This window comes from Aphelocoma coerulescens, chromosome 15, assembly GCF_041296385.1.
Source record: "Aphelocoma coerulescens isolate FSJ_1873_10779 chromosome 15, UR_Acoe_1.0, whole genome shotgun sequence".
NCBI lineage: Eukaryota > Metazoa > Chordata > Aves > Passeriformes > Corvidae > Aphelocoma > Aphelocoma coerulescens.
The window spans coordinates 10011961-10032474 of NC_091029.1; the positions used below are offsets into that span (position 1 = coordinate 10011961).

At 44.9% G+C, this 20514-nt stretch overlaps 2 protein-coding genes across 16 annotated transcripts in view; both read right to left on the reverse strand.

Moving 5' to 3' along the window:
* Nucleotides 1–450: 450 nt before the first annotated feature.
* Nucleotides 451–12609, reverse strand: ANHX (anomalous homeobox). 6 transcript variants are annotated; one of them, XM_069031158.1, is made up of 10 exons: nt 12373–12609; nt 10821–11094; nt 10080–10204; nt 9740–9863; nt 8656–8842; nt 8046–8178; nt 7494–7795; nt 6656–6800; nt 3254–3341; nt 451–1362 (listed from the first exon to the last, which is right to left on the reverse strand). In XM_069031158.1, the coding sequence occupies exons 1-10, from the start codon at nt 12384–12386 to the stop codon at nt 1270–1272; spliced, it is 1485 nt and encodes a 494-aa protein (XP_068887259.1). In that variant the 5' UTR covers nt 12387–12609; the 3' UTR covers nt 451–1269. The 6 variants fall into 6 exon arrangements, with proteins under 6 accessions (XP_068887259.1, XP_068887261.1, XP_068887264.1 ...); XM_069031163.1 differs by lacking the exons at nt 451–1362; nt 12373–12609 and adding exons at nt 11521–11575; nt 11745–11777 and having other exon boundaries at nt 3146–3341; nt 10821–11089; XM_069031162.1 differs by lacking the exons at nt 451–1362; nt 12373–12609 and adding exons at nt 11521–11575; nt 11745–11777 and having other exon boundaries at nt 3146–3341.
* An 87-nt stretch (nt 12610–12696) lies between these two features.
* Nucleotides 12697–20514, reverse strand: part of DEPDC5 (DEP domain containing 5, GATOR1 subcomplex subunit) — a 41169-nt gene continuing 33351 nt past the window's right edge. For 9 of the 10 annotated variants that reach the window (XM_069031152.1, XM_069031153.1, XM_069031150.1 and 6 more), the window contains 5 exons: nt 17658–17827; nt 16540–16711; nt 15427–15487; nt 14294–14376; nt 12697–13482 (listed from right to left, as the gene is read on the reverse strand). In XM_069031152.1, the coding sequence (XP_068887253.1) occupies nt 13187–13482; nt 14294–14376; nt 15427–15487; nt 16540–16711; nt 17658–17827 (782 nt within the window). In that variant the 3' untranslated portion in view covers nt 12697–13186. Of the gene's footprint in view, nt 13483–14293; nt 14377–15426; nt 15488–16539; nt 16712–17657; nt 17828–18924; nt 18993–20514 lie in introns of those variants that run through there. The other variant, XM_069031154.1, reaches the window with a different exon arrangement.

Below are 20514 nucleotides of genomic sequence, written 5' to 3' on the forward strand. Positions count from 1 at the left end.
AACGGGGAGGCGGCGGCGGGCGGCCCGAGGGCCAATGGGGAAGCGGTGGCGGGCGACGGGAACGGCCCCGAGCGGAGGAGAGAGGGCGGGCGGTGGCCGGGGCTGTGACGGCCGGGCGGGCTGGTCCCTCACGGGTGTCCATGCGGGCCGTACAAGCCCGGCGCCTTTGCTCCCTGCACAAATGCCCTCATGCACTCACGGCCCCGCTGTTGACGGCAATAGTGATAACGTGTGTGACCCTCCCAAGCACCGCTGTTCCAAACACAAACAAGAGAGGGGTATTTCTTAGTGAAATCCACCAAAATAAAGGAGGCTTCAGGCTCTCACCACCCACAAGTGTTCCCAGGGCAGCTGGGTCCTGCGTTTTAATACATAATTGCCATGTGAAAATTATCACTTCACACCCTTACCTTGGAAAAAAAAAAAAAAAAGAACCCTGGAGAAACCGTAAATAAAATTCTTTATTTGAAAACTTTGTAACAGAAAGTAACAGAGGCATCTTCTCCCTGTATCTCCAGGCTGGAGGTTGGCAAAGAGGACCCATTTTGCAATACAGATTTTTTTTAAAACAGTAACACTTCAGGAAAATACCCAAAACCCCACCCATAACTTGCAGGATTAGTTTTAAATCTCCATGAAGGGCCTGCCTTGCTACTTCTTGTATTAAACACCAAAACAAATGGCATGCCCTAGCACTGAAAATTCTGCTGTGCTCCAGTTTGTGTCACCTGTGGCACTACGGAGTATGGAACACTCCAGAAGTTACACCCTGCAGTGCAACAGAAAGGCAGAAATAAGAAACAGTAGTATTTTACCAGCACTTAGCTGAGACCTTATCTTCCAAGCCTGAGAAAAATTTATCCAACATCCACTGCAAGGCAATGTAACCAAATTTTACTCCTTTGAGCACAGGAGCTTAATTTACCTTCATGATGCAACCAAGGACTTGGATCAGACCAGTGCTATGCGTAGATCTATGTTACTGCCACAGAACCAGTGCCTTGATAATTTTAACACCGACAGTGCAGTTTCAGACTACTCCAGGAAAAACCTACAGTCCACGCTTCACCCTTCCTTTCTTCTATCCTTTGCAAATTCTTAATAAAACTGTAACTAAATCAAACTTTGTAACCATTTGAAAACACCTCCATCCTTATCCCCCACTCTATTCACCTCCTTGTCAGACTCCTCTTTCATTAAAAAAAATTTAAAAGGAAAAAATAGGAAGCAATGGGAAGCACAGACACATGGAGTGTATCTGCAGGCAGGTCACATCCGTCCACTGGCAGAAAATTCAAAGAGCAGGCGTGCTGCCTGGAACATCTCATTGGTTAGTGAGTCAACAGCTGGATCCTCCAGGACCTGAAAGACACAGGAAGGAACCAAAGCCTCACTATATATGATTTTTAACACAGTTGCTTTCGGTGGAAGAGCTCCTTTGGGCAGACAGCAGCACAAGGTGTGAGATGGAAGGGAATGTCACTGGTCAGGGCTGTGTGCATGAAGAGACAAAGGCCTTCTTCCCCTCTAAATTCAGGTAGAGTAATCCACCACTGGGTGTAGAAGCGACAAGCACAATCAGTGCACAATCCAACTCCTAGGAATTCGGAGCAGAGCAATTCCCTTCACCTTGCCCTAGGCATTGACTCCTATAAAAGCCAGTAACTGACAGAGGGTAAGACCAGAACTAAATAATCAAGGAAGTGATGTCCTGAACAAGGGAGCTCTGCTCAGGAAGAGAAAGAAGTATCTCCAAAATGAATTTTTGCTTGCTTGCTTGCTTTTGTTTTACCCTCATTTTGGTTCTAACAGGATGTATGAGCTACAAAAAAAAAATTGAGTCGTGTGGAGAAAAAGAAAGTTTTTCATCTGCACCTCTGTGGTTCAGACATAGGAACCAAATATCTCCATATTATTGCCACAAGCCCAGAGCAAGTCAATTCAGCAAGAAGCAAAGTGCCCAGGAAATCTGTAGAAGGCTGTAAGATCATTTACCCATTCAAGCTCTTCTTTTCCCTCAAGCACACATTAAAATATGCAAAAATTGCTTTTCTGAATTCTTGAACTGAGTAATTATTACAAAGATTTGAAGATGTCCCCTTTGACATCTACAAGCATCACTCAGTATCTTGCTCATCAGCCCACAGTGCATTGAGTGTCATGTTTCTTCACCACTGCAAATCAGTGCAAGAATGCAGAACAGCAAGACGAAAACTAGCTAGAGACAGCCTGCTCTGGGAATCTTAGAAAAGGCTCATCCATTATTAATGCCCAAAGCTTTCCTTCTTGTCTGGCTTACATTATGGCTGGTAAAAAGGCCACTTTCCAAGATACAGATCTTTATATTGATGCTTTCAGAGGCTCGAAAGAGGTTCTGTTACTGCCCTCAGAGCTGCAACCACTTCTCATAATGATGCCAGCAGATATGGGCTCCTGCTTTTCATAATCTCTTTTGAAAAGGTTTTCCCCAGCAGCTCACACTGCAAGGGAAACAGCAATGGATGCTGACTGACTGTGAGACCAACATACATTATGACAAAAAATACCTCAATGTACAGCTTAGATAGGGCTTTCTTGAGACCTATTTTTAGGTAACATTTAATTCAGAGATGTGCTCCCATCCCCTTGAAAGCATGAGATTTCTAACTTTTATTCTCTACTGCCCTAAAGTCCCCATCAGAAGGCAGGCAGACTGCACCCACAGCATGGAAGTACCTTCTCTATCCTGGCCAATAATCACACTACTCTGTATACTGCTATCAGCCACCTCAGAACAATGCAAAATCCCTTTTCCTCAACAATAACACAGACTTGTAAATGAAAATTACATTAAACATTTTAAGAGGTCTGAGACAGCAGAGTCAAATTGTGCAAAACTGCTCAGAGGGGAGGACCTTAAGCAGCCATCTTCATGTGATTGTTCTATAGGTGAGCCCTCCATTGCTAAAAATTTAAATGACACTTTGGATCTGCAGAGGTTCCCTTGGCCACCATTTCAACAACACATTTAGTAAAATTAGGGTCTGATTAGCAATTCAAGCAGGAAAAAAAATCAACAAAACCACCTTTCCTTCTACTATCTGCTGGATGTTACCCAGGGAATGCCCAGCTTGCTCTGAACTGGACTCCAAAAGGTATGCTTAAATCAAATATGTTTCATACTAAATATGATATGAGATTTCACATCTCTGAGAGAGCTGCAGGGGATCGTGTGTACAGAGCTCCTTTCTCTGAACATTAGGTGTGTTCTTACCTGGCTTTGTCCCAAGTCTTGGCTTTCTTCCATGCAGGGTGCAGAAACAGGTGGGCACTGAGGCTTGCCAAACACAGTCTGAGAGGAACTGGAAAAAAATTATATACAAGTGCATTTGTATTTATGCTCTACTTGCCACGTACTGTAATGTTTTGCAGCAAGACAAGAGGGGCTGTTAGCAAGACTACTCAGCTGATAGAGCTCTGTTGTCTACACACCTGCCCCGTTTCTCAAAATGCTTATGGCCTGAAAATACAGGCTCTGCAGTGGGAAGACAGCCCTGACCAGGAGCAGTATACAGGGAATCATATTTCAATTTGCAACTTTCCTTCTGCCCCAAAACACTCATAAACAAGGAGGTGTCTACCAAAATGTCTCTCTCAAAACTTTAGACATAGACATAACATTGGCTACGCTTCTGCTACAGCTTTCCAAGACCACCAGTCCAGTCTGGGGACATGCCTTCCCCATCTACACTCCCCTGGAGGCTCTGCCAGCCTCTCAAAATAGATCAGTCTGTGGGCACTAGGTCAAGTAGCAGACACTGAGTGCTCAAGAATAGGATGTTCTCTCCTATCATCACCAACTCAAAACTCTCTAATCCAACAATGCTGCCTGTACCACCATCAGGAATAGCCCAAGGTGTGAGTGTCCATACAGGTCCAGACATGAGGTGCCCACTAGTAGAGTATAGGAAAAAAGTAGAAGCAACCGGGCAAGTGTCAAGTTGCCCTTCCTTGGAATGCGCCCCAGCTTCCAGCACCCAGTCTTGGGACTTCTCTGCTGGAGAATGCATTCAGAGAGTCACATTTCCTGAAGACAAATGGGCTCAGCTCCCTCTCCCACCCTCTCAAGAATTTGTCTCATGCTTTTTCACGGCCCACTTATGCCGATATGCACAGTGCCCTTAGCAAGGAGTTCCATGATTCAGTTATGCAACATACCAAAAAGTAGCCTCTCACTGTTGGTTTGGGACTTGCTGCCTGCCAGTGTCAGGATGCTGGGTTATCCAGAGGGGAAAGCCTAACAGCAGGAGGATTCCCAGCACTCTGAGCTGGAATCCCAAAAATGCAGGCAGAGGCTGTAAGCTGCTATGAACATCTCAGCACTGACATTTTCTAAATCAGTATGCTGGCTCATAAATGTAGAATGCCTTGCTCCACAGAGCTCAGTGTGCTTTTCTTTCTGAAATGGAAGGCACGAGATTTCTGCTCCGCAAGAACCATTAGCTGGGCTAATTCCACCTGTCCTGACTTGCAGAATGAAGAGGATACATCACCACTATCTGTAAAGGGGAGCATCTGTTTGGTGTCCCACAGGGACTTCCAGTCCGCTTGCTGGATCAAACCCTCCTCTCAGGCAGCAGAAGCAGATGGAGACAGTCAGCTTCCAACCTGGTTCCCTCTCACACTCCCACCTCACAGCCCTGTAGATCAGAAGAGGTTTGGACACAGCACAAGTGCGTAGGAACGGCTGTAAAAAGCCCGTGAAAGAAATCAACAGAAATTGTTCTGATAAGCTTTGAGGACATGTCCTTTCCAGGTGAGCATCTTTAAAAATGAGACAAGCAGATTAAGGGTCCTTTGGCTGACTTGTAGCTCTATCCCAGCACTCAGGAAGCAAGGAGAGCATAACACTGAGTCCACTCCAGATAGGTGATCTTGGCTAAATAATTTCCTTCTCTTTGTGTTACTTTTACCTCTAAAACCAGGATAACTTCATTGCCCTATCCTTCCAGAACAGCAACACTCATTTGCCTTACAGTCTGATCTGTTGCCCTCCTGAGACCCCAGAAGAGTGATGCTCATTGCAACATGAGTGCTCAAGAGGACTCTGGTAACAATACTCTTCTCTAATCTGTTAGCCCCCTGTTAGAGGGCTCTGCCTTATAACACAGATGATTCTCACTGACTGAGCAGTGACCTTACCCAAGACTACCCACATGAGCTCTCCTGGCTCTCTAGAGAGAAACTGCAAAATGAAATTGCTGGAATTGCAGCCTAAGCATCACTCACTTCTGAAAAAGATTGATGTTCCACAGCATTCATGGAAATTTGAGGAGCTCAAGATTTTGGGGGGAGCTGGACCAGGCCACTAAACTGGGTTTACAAATAGGATTCAAGTATCTATATCCTCACCAAAGGTGCCAACAAAGCAGCAAGTCCTGCCCCTCATAGGAATATGATAACGGGCGTGTGGATTCCTGGCACACTGACATACCCAACAAGGAGACATTCACCATAGATTTCTTCTACTGGCAGAACATATTTTAAAAATAAACATGTGCTCACTCCAGAGTCAGAACATGCAATTTTAAATCCAGCCAAAATATTGCCAGCAAGCCTTGCTGATCTTTCATGATCTTTAGCCACTGTTTAAAACTGTGAATCCTAAAACACAGCCCAAGGTTTATAATGCCCGACCTGGGTTCTCCCCAGCAATTCAGAGCAAGGAGTCTGACATGAATGGGAGCAAGGCATCAGGCCAAGTGGGAAACAAGTAAAAGGCAGAAATGTTTTTAGCAGGGAACTGGGGCCAAAGTTTCACCAATCTTTACCTCCAGTGAATCACTGCCTTTACTTGTTGTTCGACAAGCCACAAAACCGTCTGTGCCTCTGCTTTCTCATCTATAAAGTAGGAATGAAGCTTCTTCTACCTCCCTTTTTGACATACTGACAGTGTCATGCTGGCACAAATGCTGGTCAGTGTCAAGCAGGAGGGTTATAAAATGGGGCTGCTGCTCCTGCTCTGTCTTGCAGATCAGTAAATTAAAGGAAGCCCATAATGTCTGGCAGTGTATTTTTATGTATTATTATGGAAGTTGTATAACATATGGAAAATGGCATGAATTTTTGTTTTGCATTCTCTGAATTTATCTCCATTCCCAGAGAAAATCTGAAACCTTTGTTCTACGTGGAAAACAGAAAGACAGAACAGTGCCTGTCTTTCTGTCTTCCAATTTGGAAAGCTTGCACTATGGAATAATCTTGTCATGAGGTCATTCATGAGGCTATAAAAACTATTTTAAGATTAAGTACAGGCCCTACCAACCCAGCCCAAAGAACCAGCCCTCACTGGATCAGTACAGGTTATGCTTTTCTGCCAAAACCAAGCCAATAGTTCAGAAGCTGAACCTGCCTAAAAAATAGGGGGTCATATCTTTTCTGATTAGTCTGGTTCCAAATCTCCTTTGTGCCACACACACACATACACACTTAGACAACATTACCCATGCACAGATATAAATACCAGTAGGATGGACACAATGAGAATCAGTCCCTGGGAATGAGATGTATCACTATTTCTGCAACTCTCTTCAATAGGGCATCAAGACATGGCTGGACTCACAGCAATCATTTTTATTCCTGTCTTTAGGCAGCCCTGTGCTTTCCCTCCCTTTACCTGTGGGGAATAGATTCCAGGGTCCCTAGCTGTCCTCCTCTAAGGATTAAGCTTTCATCCTCTAAATATGACTCCTGAATGATTCTTCCTGAACTGTCTTCAACACAGCCACCTTGAGAGACTGTGCTCAAGGGAACTCTGATACCTGCTGAAATAAATGCTCATATTAAAAACAAGCACAGACACAGATAACTTGGCTGCAACCTCTGACCCAGCTATTCCTTCTCTCCTTGCTCCACATTCACCAGAGCCTGGGTGAACATCAGTTACAGCACTTTCTGCTCTACAGACCTACAGCAAAAACAAGTGGAACATTACTTATGCATCCTATCAAGCCTGTTCTGAAGAACAGGGAGAAGAAAAGAGATGGTGGGAATGCTGAAAAAGACTGGACAGGAAGGAGACAAAGAGAGAAAAAATAGCAAGAGAGAGAAAGGAAAGTAAGAATACGTGCTTGAAGACAAGCACCATGTCACAGTTAAGAAGTTCTCAGGCAATATCTTAATGATGACAGGCATTAAAAACCCAGAAGCTTGCAAACAACAGGGTGAGCAGACAACACCTGGAGGGACTCTCTCAATGGAAACACTAAAAGGAATGCACCACTATCTTATGGAAGTGGTTACAGTTTAGGCAAAAGAGTAGGTAAGAATGTCTGTTTCAACACCTTAAATCAACAGATTTTCTCACTGAACTACCATGGAAGCAAAACTCCAAAGCTCAAAATAAGCCCTGCTCTCCTTCATCAGGACACTTAAGTGAGCAGGAATGTTTACAACAATGGGAAGAGAAGCTTGGAAACTCTTAAGGTCAACAATCTGGATGCAGTTTTACCAACCTTCTACATCTGGGGTCCACACGGAGCCCGAGACTCCTCTGATGCTGTGAGGGGCCCACCACGTGGGCAGCCAATAATTCACAAAGGGAAGGGACTCATAAGAGCCCAGGTCAAAGCTCCCCTGCCAGGGGCTGGCAGCAGCACTGCTCACTGCTTCTTCAGGCAGCAGCACAGGAGAGCCAAAGCAGGTTCCTGGTTCCATCACAGCCTCAGTGCCAAAAGGTACAGGTTGTTCAGTGCTGTGAGTGGTGAACAAAGCCAAGCTTGTTCCAGCTTCACACAGCTCAGAGCTCTGCACACAGCTGCAATGATGGAGAAAATGAATCAGCCAGACATATTGCTTTGCCAAAAGGGGACCCCCAGCTAAACCTTTGAATCCTGCCCTCCACAGCTGGGAGATGAGCTGCTCTGACTGGACATGGAACATCGCCATCAGTGGTGGCAAGGTTCCTAAGTGATGTCCCCTGGGAACTGACATGGAAGTCAGTTCTGTGAATATGTTTAAATGTTGCTTCATCTCTGAACTGTCACTGTAGAGATGCCATACATCACCTGGATTCCAGCATCTTTAAATACGTTCCTTCAGGAGGCTTATACAGAGGTGCAGCTGACTGCTCCCATCCTGGCTCACAGGGCATGAGGGTTATCTCCATTTGCTCCGGGCTGATGCCCACACGAGATCCATCTGAAAGGTGCAGGCCAGGCAGGTGAAACAACACTAATGGCTACTCCAAAAGGCAACAAAACAAGTCTAATCTGCCAAAGGCAGCACAACCCCCCTGTTCCTTGTGACTGAAGTTTGGTTGTCTGTGGAAGGACATGGAAATACTGGGTTTTCCTGGAGTACACTGCCCTGATTCCAGAATCTGAGAGCTAAAACCTGCTGCCTCCCATCTATTTGCCTTCATTTGGTGCCTTTTTAAAGCCAGGCATCTCTTTTCACCTGTCCTTGCACAGGCCTTAGCAGTGCCTGCTCCTCTGGATTGACAGCCTGGAGCCAAACAATGAGGCACTCCACTGAAGCAGAGTCCTCCAGCATCCACTTGATCCATCAGCACATGATGCTGTTCTGAAGAAGCAATATTGTTCCCTTCCTGAGGGAATTTAAAATTGATTTTCACCTCTCTGGACCACATCCTGAAGACATTAGGAAGGGACAAACCTGCAGTTTGTGGAGTGTTGGGTCCTTTATCCTGTGGCTCATTTTTGTGGGAAGCCAGTGCCCTCTCAGGACATGAATTGTTGAGCTTTTCCATACGAAGGAGGCGAGATTTTTGACGTCGTCGATAATTTGCAAACCAATTATAGATCTGAGTTGGCTGCAGGTTCATGTCCCGAGCCAACACCTCCTGCAAACCCAGGTGCAGGGAGAAATCAAGGGGAAAAAAATCACATCCAAATAATCAGACTTTTCCCTTCACTTCCAAAAGCAGTCCAGCAAAAAAGCTTCCAAACCCAGATACATTGACTCACTAAGTCTCCAATAGGCCTATGTGGATCTGACTGAGGAGACCATTTTATAAACTCAGAGTTGATAGAAAACACATATTCCACCCTGTACACCCAGACAATTTGTTTGCTAAGGGAAGCCACTGCTATTCTATAGTGCTCGCCAGATAATGCCCTCACCAAAGCATGCTCATCCCACAGAATGGCAGCTTCACAGAGGTAGACATTAAAGTCTGAAGCCTTCACCTGGCAAGGTAGTGATCAACAATGACTATTGATTTAATTCATACATCTCTTCCATTACAAATCTCTCCCTGTCCAAAGAAGGTAAATCCATGTATACACCAACACAGCCTATTGTGTTATCACATTAAATTACCAGCATTTGAAAAGTCAGCACAAAATATATTCTGGTGAACAAAGTGCAATTTTATACAGGCTGTTACTCAGTCAAGTCAGAACTATTTATGATTGTAATAGAGCTTTGCTGAGTGATGGCTGTTTGGCTGCCTATACTCAATCACTACAAAATTAGAACAGTGAGGAATTTATTGTCCCTCAACTTTTTGTCCAAAGCAAGAAAAATTACTTAGCGTGAACCTGATGATTTTTTAAAGAAACCTTTAGGGAAAGATCCAATATGAGGAATGTCAGCCCCAATGAGCCTTCTGAAAACAAGCATTTAGAATTAAACCAGTTTAATTTAGAAATTAAACCAGTTATAGACTCCTGATAGCAGAGTCCTGCTTTTCTGTGACAGAGAGACCTGATTGGAAATATCCCTAGCATATCCCTACCCGCTGTTTCTTGTCTGGATTTGCTGTCACCTCTGCAGCAAACTTGTGCAGGTGCTGGCGTACTTCTTCTGAATAGTTTCGATTCTTCAAAACTTCAGGACAAAGGGAAATAGGTGGAGGATTCCTGTACACAGGAGAAAATAGGATTAAAAAGGACCCAAAGGAATAATTCACATTCATGGGAATTTTCTCACATTGCCACAAATGATCGAAATACCAAGAAAAACCAAGCTCCAAGAAGCAGCATCTTGAGGTGCAAAACCAGCCTCTTCATCTGTAGCCCCTGCATCTGAAAACTACAGCAGAGAAAAAAAATCTTGGTCTCCCCACAATGCAGTACCTCTTCCTGCAACGGAATTTCTGCAGTGGTGTCAGAAAATCTGTCTGGTGTTTCTCCATAACCCTCCGGTAGTGAATCTCATGCCAAAGTTGCACCAGTTCTTCCTTCTCTTCTGCCTTGCAATTCTAAAACAAAACTGTGTAAGCAAACCTTCCCAGAGAGTCACTCAGACTGCCTATCAAGGAGAAAACCCTCAACAGAAATTTTACTCAGAGATTCCTACTGGTTTGACAGAGCTGGGAGCATTATCTAAGCATATGGCTTGCTGTACCGTCTCTAATGTACACAGGGAGTTGCCTAATTCCTTCTTTTTCCCTGGTGAAAAGGTCTACAATACCAGATCTAGAGGCCAAAAATCCCTCACCCTGAGTGCCACCATCCAGCCTTCCTCATATATTCCCACCCTGTCAAGCCCCCTAATCTTGGGCTTCCCAAGACTTTTGTGTCCTGAGCCCTAAGATCGTGAAAACCAAGAACCACCACAGTAGAGAACAAAAGTCCTGCTACAGCTAACCCCATAGTCGCCCAGTTACCTTCTTCCCCTTGGCTGATTAACACCAAGTGCCTGTAGCAAAGGCTTTGTCCTGTGTTTCAGGTCAACAATGCACACTTATCACCTTCCATGCCAGCTGGAAATGCTCCGTGTGCTGCAGTTTGGGTACTTCTGCACTAACAGCTTTAACTACTGTTTTGCTAACATGGCCTTTTGTTTCCATGAAGAACCGAAGAACACATCCCTACCTCCAGGAGTCTGCAGGCCACATCATGTTGCCCATTAAGGATATGAACGGACACACAAGCTCGAACAACATGGATGTTAGCGAGAAAATATCTCGTGTTCTTGCATCCCATCATGGCTTCAACCAGCTTCTCCAGACTAGGAGACGAGCTCTGGAGCTCCCGGCAAAGCTGTCCTGCTAGATCTATCAGCTTGGTGGGTGGGGGATGCTCATTTTCACTCTCCTTTAACATGGCCATGAACTGCTTCATCATCATGTCCTGTTGGAAGGCTTTTCTATGCAATGCATAAAGTTGTGGTTAGATAAAAACTCTTTTATCTCCTATTTTTAGCTTCTATGGTATGCTTTTCTCTTTTTTTAAAAGGAAAGAAATTCACTCTGCTGTTAAAAGCAGCCTAAGGACCTCAAAACACTTCAAATAAAACTAGCCCTAAAGCAGCCCTGAAAAGCTAAAGATGCACCAGGTTTGCATTTGAGAAAACTAAGCTCAGAAAGACACATTAAACTTTCCCCAAACTTCGGAGACTAACTCTGGGGTTTACATCCACCGCTTACAGGTTAAAACTACCAAAACATTAAGTCCAGAGACATTCAGATGAAATTAATTCGGTTTTCTCTAAAATGGCACATGACAGGCCCGGGCAGACCGCAGTTACCGTAAAATGTAAAACCACCGCTGGAGCTGTTTCTCGCCCGTTTACCTGGGAAAAGGAGGCCGGCGCAGTTCCCCGCGAGGACACCCCACCCTTGGGCCAGCTTCACCCCGCCGGCCAAAAGGGGGAAAAGCTGTTAAATAGCTGCGAAGTGCAGGAGCAGGGACACGCGGCAGCCTCGTCCCCTTCCTCCCGTGGCGAGGCGACGGTCCCTGCCCGCCGGCCGGGTCCCTGCAGCCGGTCCCAGTCCTAGTCCCGCTCCCTGTTCTCACCGTAGCCTCGTGCCGGTCCAAACGCTTCCCCGCGCCAAGGGCACTCCGGGGTCAGGTGCGGAGCCGCCGTCGGGTTTCAAGTCCCCGCCTAGGCGGGGCTCCAGGGCTGCCCCTGCACTCCACCCCCACCCCCGCTACAGCTTCGACCGAGCACCCGCCGCGTGCACAGCTACTGTCGGAGTGCAAAATAGATGTAGAATGGTGTAGAATAGATGGCAGCAAGTTCCTTCCATAGTAGAGAGTATTTTTAAGTCGCTAATGGGAATCAGACAGGCACTGATAATTTTGACACACTTAGAGCGACTGAATGAAGACGCATGCAGCTCAAACCCACCTTTTTTGTAGGTGGGTGCTGTCTAAAAGCAATGACTCATCCTGACTCAGTTTAGGGGATAAAAAACTGAAGCAGCTACGGTTTGCCTTGAATCAGACCTGAACACCACTGTGAAGGTGTCAGTCCTCTCCTGACTCCAGTTTCTCTATGGTATGTAACAATAAGGAACCATCTTGAAGCAGGAGCCAACAGCCTCCCCGCATGGCACAGCTGGGTGCCGGCTGTGACCCACTCTAAACCTGCGCTTAAATAACCAACTCCTGCCAAGGCCCTGCAAAGACAAAGGCTACGTACTTGAGTGCAGGCATCTTCCTCTTGCGGCATGCAGATACATTCTAAAAACCTGCCCATAATCCTCAGCAGCAACTTGTGTTCAGTAGCCCTTGATTTCTCCTCAGGCTTTGTTGCTGGCCTTGCAAGACAGTGACTGGCTTCCTGCTCTTGCTGTGTGACACTGTTCTAGATCCAGATGTGAAGACAGAAAATCCTGGATGATTACAAGACAAAGCCCCAGCACTGAACTTCGAGCTGAACATAGAAAGCAGTATTTTCTTTTGGCAATTGTTCTCTTTTACTCACCAATTCTGTATTGCTGTGGAGTTACAACAAAACATCAGGTCACTTCATTTTCTGCATTTTACTTATTTACATGTAGGAAAATTTAACAACCATCTCTTACATCTTATCTTACATATTCACACAATCAGGTACACCTTGGAAGGGGGAGGGGCAGGCTGCTGCCAGGCACATCAGATGGCACAGATCATTTCCAATGATTGGAAGCTGATACCATCACACTGTGCTGAATCCAACTGCCCTTGAAAACCATTTGCACTCTCCCTCCTTTACCTCTGCTCTAACTGAAGTTTTGGCAACCAAGGACTGTAGATACTTGAAACCAAGCTGAGGTCAGGTGATAGATCCTGGCAAGCCAAGAGCTCAAATTCTTCTCTTCCAAGCACTTAATCAAATTCTGTTGAATATCAACAGCAATATTGCTCAGGTCCTCTTGGAGCCTCAATATGAATCCAACAGAGAGACTCTTCACTTCTACTTCCTTGCCACAAGGTAAAGCTTCTAGCTGTCTCCCTAAGAGATACAACCCTATTCACGGAGCACTGGCATGCATCTTGTCCAGACAATCAGTCCAGAACATAACAAGCCGGCTGTCTTTGTTCCAGCAAAAGTCTGTGAAGTCTTTCAGCAACCGGTCTGCAAACTTCTCATCGCCAGTGGCACTGGAGCGCCAGGTTTTGGTCAGCATGGTGTTGTAGGCCCAGTTGTAGCCAATGCGCTCCTCACAGAACATGTTCTGATTGGTGGAGCTGGTGGAGTTGCGCCGGCGCCGCTGCTGCCCACTAGAAAACTTCCGCTTGGAATATGGCAGCTGCAAAAACACTGTCCCTGCAGGAAAGAGACAGCACTTTAATCTGGGGCAGACCTAAGTCCCTACTACTGGTAGCTGACTCCTTAAATTCTGAAAAGGAAACTGGCCTGAGTTTCATTTAATTGCCTTTTAGCATGAGAAAATGGGATACACTTTTCCCTCTTGGCTCTTCGTGCTACTTCTTCCTGTATGTTACAACACTGGGAGGGAGTGCATTTCATCTGCCTTTCTCTTACAAGAACAGAATGAAGCAAAGATATAGGCTTTGGTCCATCTTGCTAACTTACCATGAATTTCCATTCTCTTCTGCAATTTTCCAAATGCTGTCTTCCCGTCATTGTTTTCATGTCTCAGCAAGTGGACCCTAAATGCTTGATCTGTCTCCCACACAGTGTGCATGGGTAGAGATGCATCTACAACAGATCTTAAGCACAAGAACAGAGCGCTAACTTCTCCCAACACCTTTTCCTCCTAGCTTCTGGGTACCCATTTATTTACATTGATCTTGGAATAAGCTTTGCCTTATTTTTTTAATTTCCTTCTAGAAAGAAAAGTTCTAGAAAGAAAAGTTTTCTAGAAAGAAAAGAGCCATTGTAAAGCAAGATTTCAAACCAACACCATTTATTAGCAGCAACACTTCGTGCTTTTCATACTGCCCCCTCCAGTTTTCTGGTTTGTGTTGTCTGACACACCTACTTCTCATCTGGTTAGGGACAGAACAGCACCAACATCACTAACACGAAACACAAAACACAAAACTCATGTAAAATGGTTCTCTTGTTTGTAATAACCTCCTCCTTGCCACAGTGCCTCCCAAATATTGCTCACCTGTGACATGGATATACTGGGGCTTGTTCTCTGCTGGGAAGTTGAATGCAGAGGCTGAATATTTATCCTGTACAAATCCAAATCTGAAGAAATAGAGACAAGGGGAATTAAAAAAGCAAAGAAAACAAAAAGATAAAACGAGCAAGTCCAGGTAGGATTCCTCAGCCAAAGGCAGGGGCACCAGAGGAAATCCTTCCACTATCCCTTTCTTACGGCCTGAAGGCAAAAGGAAAAGGGATGAAGAGCTGAGCCTCTCCAAATATTCTCTGCCCCTGCCAGACACAGTGTGAAAGCCTGTCACCCCACACTGTTCCCTGTCCTCACTCGAGCTGGAAACAAGGGCAGCAACTCCAAGCAGTCTCTGACAAAATGGGGTGGCTGCACACAAGGGAGGGAAGAGCAGCAGTCAAGACAGAGTTCCCTGGGTATGTTTCAAGCTGCAACATTATTTTTTTCATGATGTGCAATGCTCCATGCAGAACTTCAAGCAGCTTACCTGGCAGTTCTCTGCTGTTTGTAGGATACTTGTTCTTCTCCTGCTTTCTAAACTAATTAAAGCTGATTTCCAAGCTAAAGTCCATTACAAAAGGCAGCCCTCTCTGTTATGAAAAAAAACCTGGCAGCACCACCATGAAAGAAATTGGCAGCTCAATCACTCAAAGGGATAAGGCTAGATAGTATCCAAAGTTTCCAACAATTCCTTCTTAAACTGGGCCCAACCTCCTCTGTACAGCTCCCACCCATTATCAATCGTAGGGTGTCATCCAGTTCAAGAGTGTGCTAAATACACAAGAAGGAAATAACTGCCCCTTCTCAGGAAGAATCTATTCACACTCTTTCTGCTTCTAACTTAGAATAATGGGCACTTTCCAAAGGCAAGGCTCTCCCTAGGAGGAGAGTATGGTTCCTAAGGAGTGACGGGCTGAAACACTACACAGCTGCACGTTGCAGCCACAGAACCACCTCCAGTCATGCAGGGTGTATTTTAGTCTAACAGTCTGTAAGCAGACTTCAGAGAGGCAGACAGCACAGAACCCAAGTGACTCAGGAGTGACTGATCAGCACAGGCCTTCATCCCACATTATCCAGGGAGACAGGAACTGTTTGGTCACTCCACTCCACTGCAGACATACCTGTGTGCTATTGCTTCCTGGAGCAGATGCATTCGGTCCCAGTATGTTTCTGGTTCAAAGCCTGAAACAAACAAAAAGGTAACAATTATCTAATAAAGGTACTCCATTACCTTCCTTTTCAAGACTTCAGTTTTTCTCAGGAGGCTTCTGTGCATTCTTTTTTTTCCCCTAGCCATTTCTTTCAGTCACATTTTTTCCTGTCAGCTGTCTCTTAGAGATGTGTCTTATACACTCCAGTAGCAGACTCATCCCTGAATTTATTATTTGTGTCTCTTGAGATGAAGGAGAGGAACATAAAGGGGGTGTGGGAGGGGGCAAGGAAGAAGAGTGGGCTGCTGAGTATCACAAGAGTGCTCTGAAAATACTTAATTCAGTCAGTGGGGCTATGGTGACCTCACAGCATATGGATTTGTCACATTCATTTTACAGTTACACCTGGACACTGTGTCAATGGTTAATGAAAACACCATATTTACTATTTTAAAACAGAGCCTTTTGCTAATTGTCCCTTCTCATGATGCAATTTTGCCCTTCTCTTCATGGGGACAGTTCTCCAATCTTTGGGCTTCCACTTGAGATTTACCACAACAACTCACTGGAAAGGGCAAGGTCACATTGCAGAAAAGGAGATTGCAGTTTCTCGTGCTTAATCTCATGTGCAAACACTGTAACCATTAAAGTAACCATGGCAACAACAAAAAAGGATGGCAGTGGTGAAAGCCCAGTCTTAGGGAGGGGGAAAATAAACAAATGGAGGATACAAATGCTGAGCAGCTGTGGGTCTACGAGCAAAACAGACACAAGAGTCTGTATCAAACACACCAGCTACTTGCTATGGGTTCTTGTAAGGGTGTGCAGGTTAAGGATCACAGGTGAGACCACCTTTCCTGTGTGTTAGTGCTTCTGGCTGCCCACCTCACCCCACACACAATCAGCCTGCCAGCACAGCTTCCCTCCAGCACCTCCTTCCCGAGGGGGCTGCTGACCTGTAAAAACAGCTCCTTCAGTCCCCTAAAGCTGGCTTGTAAATGAGCTTCTTTATGCCAGCTACATGCCAGCAGTGACCTGTTTGCACAAAGTATCCCAAGGGGTAAAAGAAAGTGCATTTCTTACCATCAAACAAATGCTCACTCCCCTCCTTCAGCAAGCAGCTCACATTGAGTGGGATGAACAACTGAGCTCGAAGTGGGTCCCCGTACAAGTAACTGGGCAAAGCAAAGGGGCCTTCCAGGACTGGGACTAGCAGGAACCCACAGGAGGTGGCTTTCCGATGCCAACCCTGAACCTGAGAAGAAATTCAAACAATGAATCATAGCACATATGCCAACTGACGAAGGGCACTTACGTGCCTAAGAGCAACTCATTCCCCAAGAATAGATCAGACATGCTCAATTCTCCAAAGGCTCAGCTTGCTCTGCATGGCAAGCACACCGATGAGCTTGCAAGCAAAGCAGTACAAGCACAAGACATCAGGATTTCCTTTTCTGAAGTGCCCCATCAATCAGAAAGCACTTTAAAATAGGACATTTTTCAGGAACTGATTCAGCCTACTTATCACCAGTGGCTTCTGCTTTACTGGAACAGTGCAATCGATTTTAAATAAAAGCCAAACCAACTACCTAGTGCTGTCTGGCTGGGTGGGGTAAAACCTGGTGTTAAATAATTTGAGTTTTACAGAAGCTACACCAGGGAAAACCAAAAATCTAAAAATCAAATCTAAAAATTAATCTAAAAATTAAAAAGTGATATGTTTTCAATTCAAAAATGTCTTCAGTAAGTTGGAAAAAACCCTAAAACATTGCTGAACAGGAAGAATACATTGCCTGGAAAAGCCCTGTTATGAAAGCAATTCCACTGAGATTTAAAGTTTTAAGGTTTGGGGATAGAAGGAATGTAATGAGAAACAGATTTTTTTCCAAAGACCTGGCTCAGGGCTTAAAATTTGCCTAAGGGGGACTTAAATTTATCACCTTGACCTGTACTGATCTCTGCATAAAACCCACTAAAAGCAGAACACTCTCCTGCAGACAGAGTGACTATAGATGGTGTGATAAATGCTGACCAGATGCAGGAACACTAACAACCACCAGGAAAATTACTTATGGAAATAAGGGCAGATGCAAGCCATTGTCTCTATCCCCAATACTTCCTAATACAATGTCCCCAGTTGTCCAAGGGATACAGAGGCCCGACAGGCATTTCTGTGGCTGTCCAGAACACCAGGATCTCACCATCTCAAAAAGAACAGCTGCAGTCACTGCCATCCAGTGTAACTTGATTTCAAAGGCAGCATTGAGGGAGAAATTGCCATGGTAATAACAACTGCACCACTCCAGCCGGTCCGTGCGGTTGTTCACATCCACGTCCAGTGTCACCGTGCGCTGCTCGGGCACTGTGGCAGCTGTGCAGCCAAGGGACAGGGGTGTTTAGAAGAGGCATTAAAGAGAAGATGGGAGACAGGATGAAGAGAACAGAAGAACCAAGATAAACCATTTGAAATTAATTTGTTCTCCCATTCCTCCCCAGATATTTTTGGGCTAGCAGAATAGTCCCAGAATGCCGCTCATCCAGGTCACAAAAGACAAAAATCCTGAAGTATTTCTCGTGTCAGGGGTATGTGCTACAGAATCACCTCCCCAAGCAGTCAAAAGACATTTCAGCTGCAATAAGGAGAGAGAACTGAGAGTCCAGCGGTTAATCAACAGGCAACTAGTGCCATAATTAAGCATGGCTAGACAACACCAGCTTCTTCATGCCCAAAACATTCCAAATATTTCTATATGCCTCCACCAGAAATCACAACAGGGTGCTGTTACACAGGGCAGGAGCATTCCAGGACTTTCCACAGCTAAAGGACATTAGAAGTCAAACTTCTTATTTCTTTAATCCCGTATCAATATCCCACATTACCGCATCATTAAAAGTGCACACCCAACACTTTCTGTAAAAGCACGAAGAGTCAGCCAAGACATGCAGCAGCATTCTGACCACTGCAATACCTCCTACTGCTTTGCAGTTAAGTGCTGGGATAGTGCCCAAGATCCAGCTCCCTTTGTGTCCCACACCCCAGCATCCTGGTCACAGAAACCCTCCCAGGTATCAGGCAAGAGAGGAAGAGAAGCACAGCAGTGGAAGTGACCTGGCTAGTGTCACACAGAGGACTGCAAGGCCAGGGACAGAACCCAGATCTCCTGACTTGGAGACCAAAGTCCTGCTATGAAACACATCATCACTTTCAACTTTTCTTTAGACAAATACATAATTTAACATTTCTGTAATGTTAAAAATTGACATAAAACAATGGGCTGCAAGGCTTCTATGGGAAAACTGCCTTTTTTATTATTGCATGCATGAGGCATGGGTGTTGTTATTTCTTGCTGACGTAAATGTGCACCCCTTTATAGGGTCAGCTTTTAAATTATCTTATAATTTGATGGCTTGATGGTTTTTAAAAATAAAATTTGAAATCTTTCCTCGAGGTAGATGGAAAGTTCCCACCTTCACTTCTACTGCAAGTTAGCTGGAGGCATTTTCAAGGTTGTAAGGAAATCCTTTATTTGCTATTACTGCAGCGCAGAACATGAAAAAAAAAAAAACAAAACAAAAATGAAAGAATATCACCCAGTTTTGTTTCATAAATAAGACCCATTTTTGTCTTTGGGAGATTTATCATCTGCAGTTTCTGAGTTGATCTGGTATAGTCAGAGAGACCAACATGTGCTGTTGAAAAGGAGTTTCTTTTTCTGGCTCTTTTGGGATATTGTGAATAAAATGTTTGTGGTCAGGAGGTTATGGTGCCAAATTTGTAACAAAGTGTGTTGGAAAACAGCATCCTGGAAGCTGTGAAACCAAAGCAGCTCAGTCAGGTAGGTGTTGGTCATTAGCCAAGAGGTCAGTAATAACACAACAGCCCAGTGTGCCCAAACTAGAACACTGTGAAGAATGAGCTCCCTGAGACTGTTCCTTTTCCCAGAGAGTGCAGACTCCCTGCTAGGGCTGGACTGTCTTTCTCTGCCTTGTCTGCAGCTACAGCTTGCAGGCAAACCCAGAGGAACACAGTCCAACCAGGTGAGCTAATCAAAAATACATTAAACACTGAAGAGAAATGTCCACGTGTCTGAATTCAGAAGCTTCTGATTAAAACCAACTTGTTTTAATAGAATAAACTCTGGCTTCCATAGGTCAGACTTTAAGAGGACTCACCTGCTTCCCAATTGTCTTGTACTACTGAGTATTTAACTAATCATTTACTGAACAAATCGGAGAGGAGCAGGCAGGTTATTCTCCAGTCACAGACTCCACTACATATATGACTACAATTGCTAGTGCATGCATTGCTATAAATCAAAGGGACAAGATTAGCTGTGTCACAGGTCAGACTTCCACTGGGAAGGGAAAGGGGACAGTCACTGGGCAAGTGATTGGGGAATTGGGAGGGATAAAGATTTGAGAGATACATGGAGCTTGTTCCAGAGCTCCCAATACTTCCATGCAATTTTATGTCACAGCCTGACATTTAGGGAAGGTGGGGAGAGGAAGAAATAAAAACCACAACCAAATCAAGACCAAGAGAGGAACAAATGAAGTCACGTGGACCAGGGGTCATCTGGGTTTAGTAAAGCTCTTTGCCTCAGATGAACGGCTCAAGTTTTTTTTTTTTGAATACTGTTTAGAAGAGGGACAGCACAGAAACATCATTTAAATCAGTTCCTTTGCAGGAAAAAACCTTCCACACCCAGTTTTTCTACAAGAAACTATAATTCCTGGAAAATCCAGACTGTACAAGAGTCTGAAATCTGAAAGCATTTATCACTCATTCAAGGGCTGCAAATTAGTTAAAGAGTAAAATGGACATAATCCCAACTGAAAAGAAAAAGGAAAGCTACTCAGGTGTGTAATACTCCACATGCTGCAGGAATACACTGTTTTCCTGGCTGGTGTTAAATGCAAGGTGAGGGGGACACTGAGGCACACTTCTACTCATCCCCATGGGTGCAGGCCATCAGTCTTCTCACCTCACAACAGAGCACAGACAGAGGAACGTGAACTGGTTTTCTCAGGCTAAATGGTGACTAACAGATCAAACCA

Coding starts and splice junctions, on each gene's coding strand:
- ANHX (XM_069031157.1), bottom strand. Junction 8,843..9,739: donor ATCCAGACAAGAAACAGCGG/GTAGGGATATGC, acceptor CTGGGTTTGCAG/GAGGTGTTGGCTCGGGACAT. Junction 6,801..7,493: donor GTGGACCCCAGATGTAGAAG/GTTGGTAAAACT, acceptor TTATTTCAGCAG/GTATCAGAGTTCCCTTGAGC.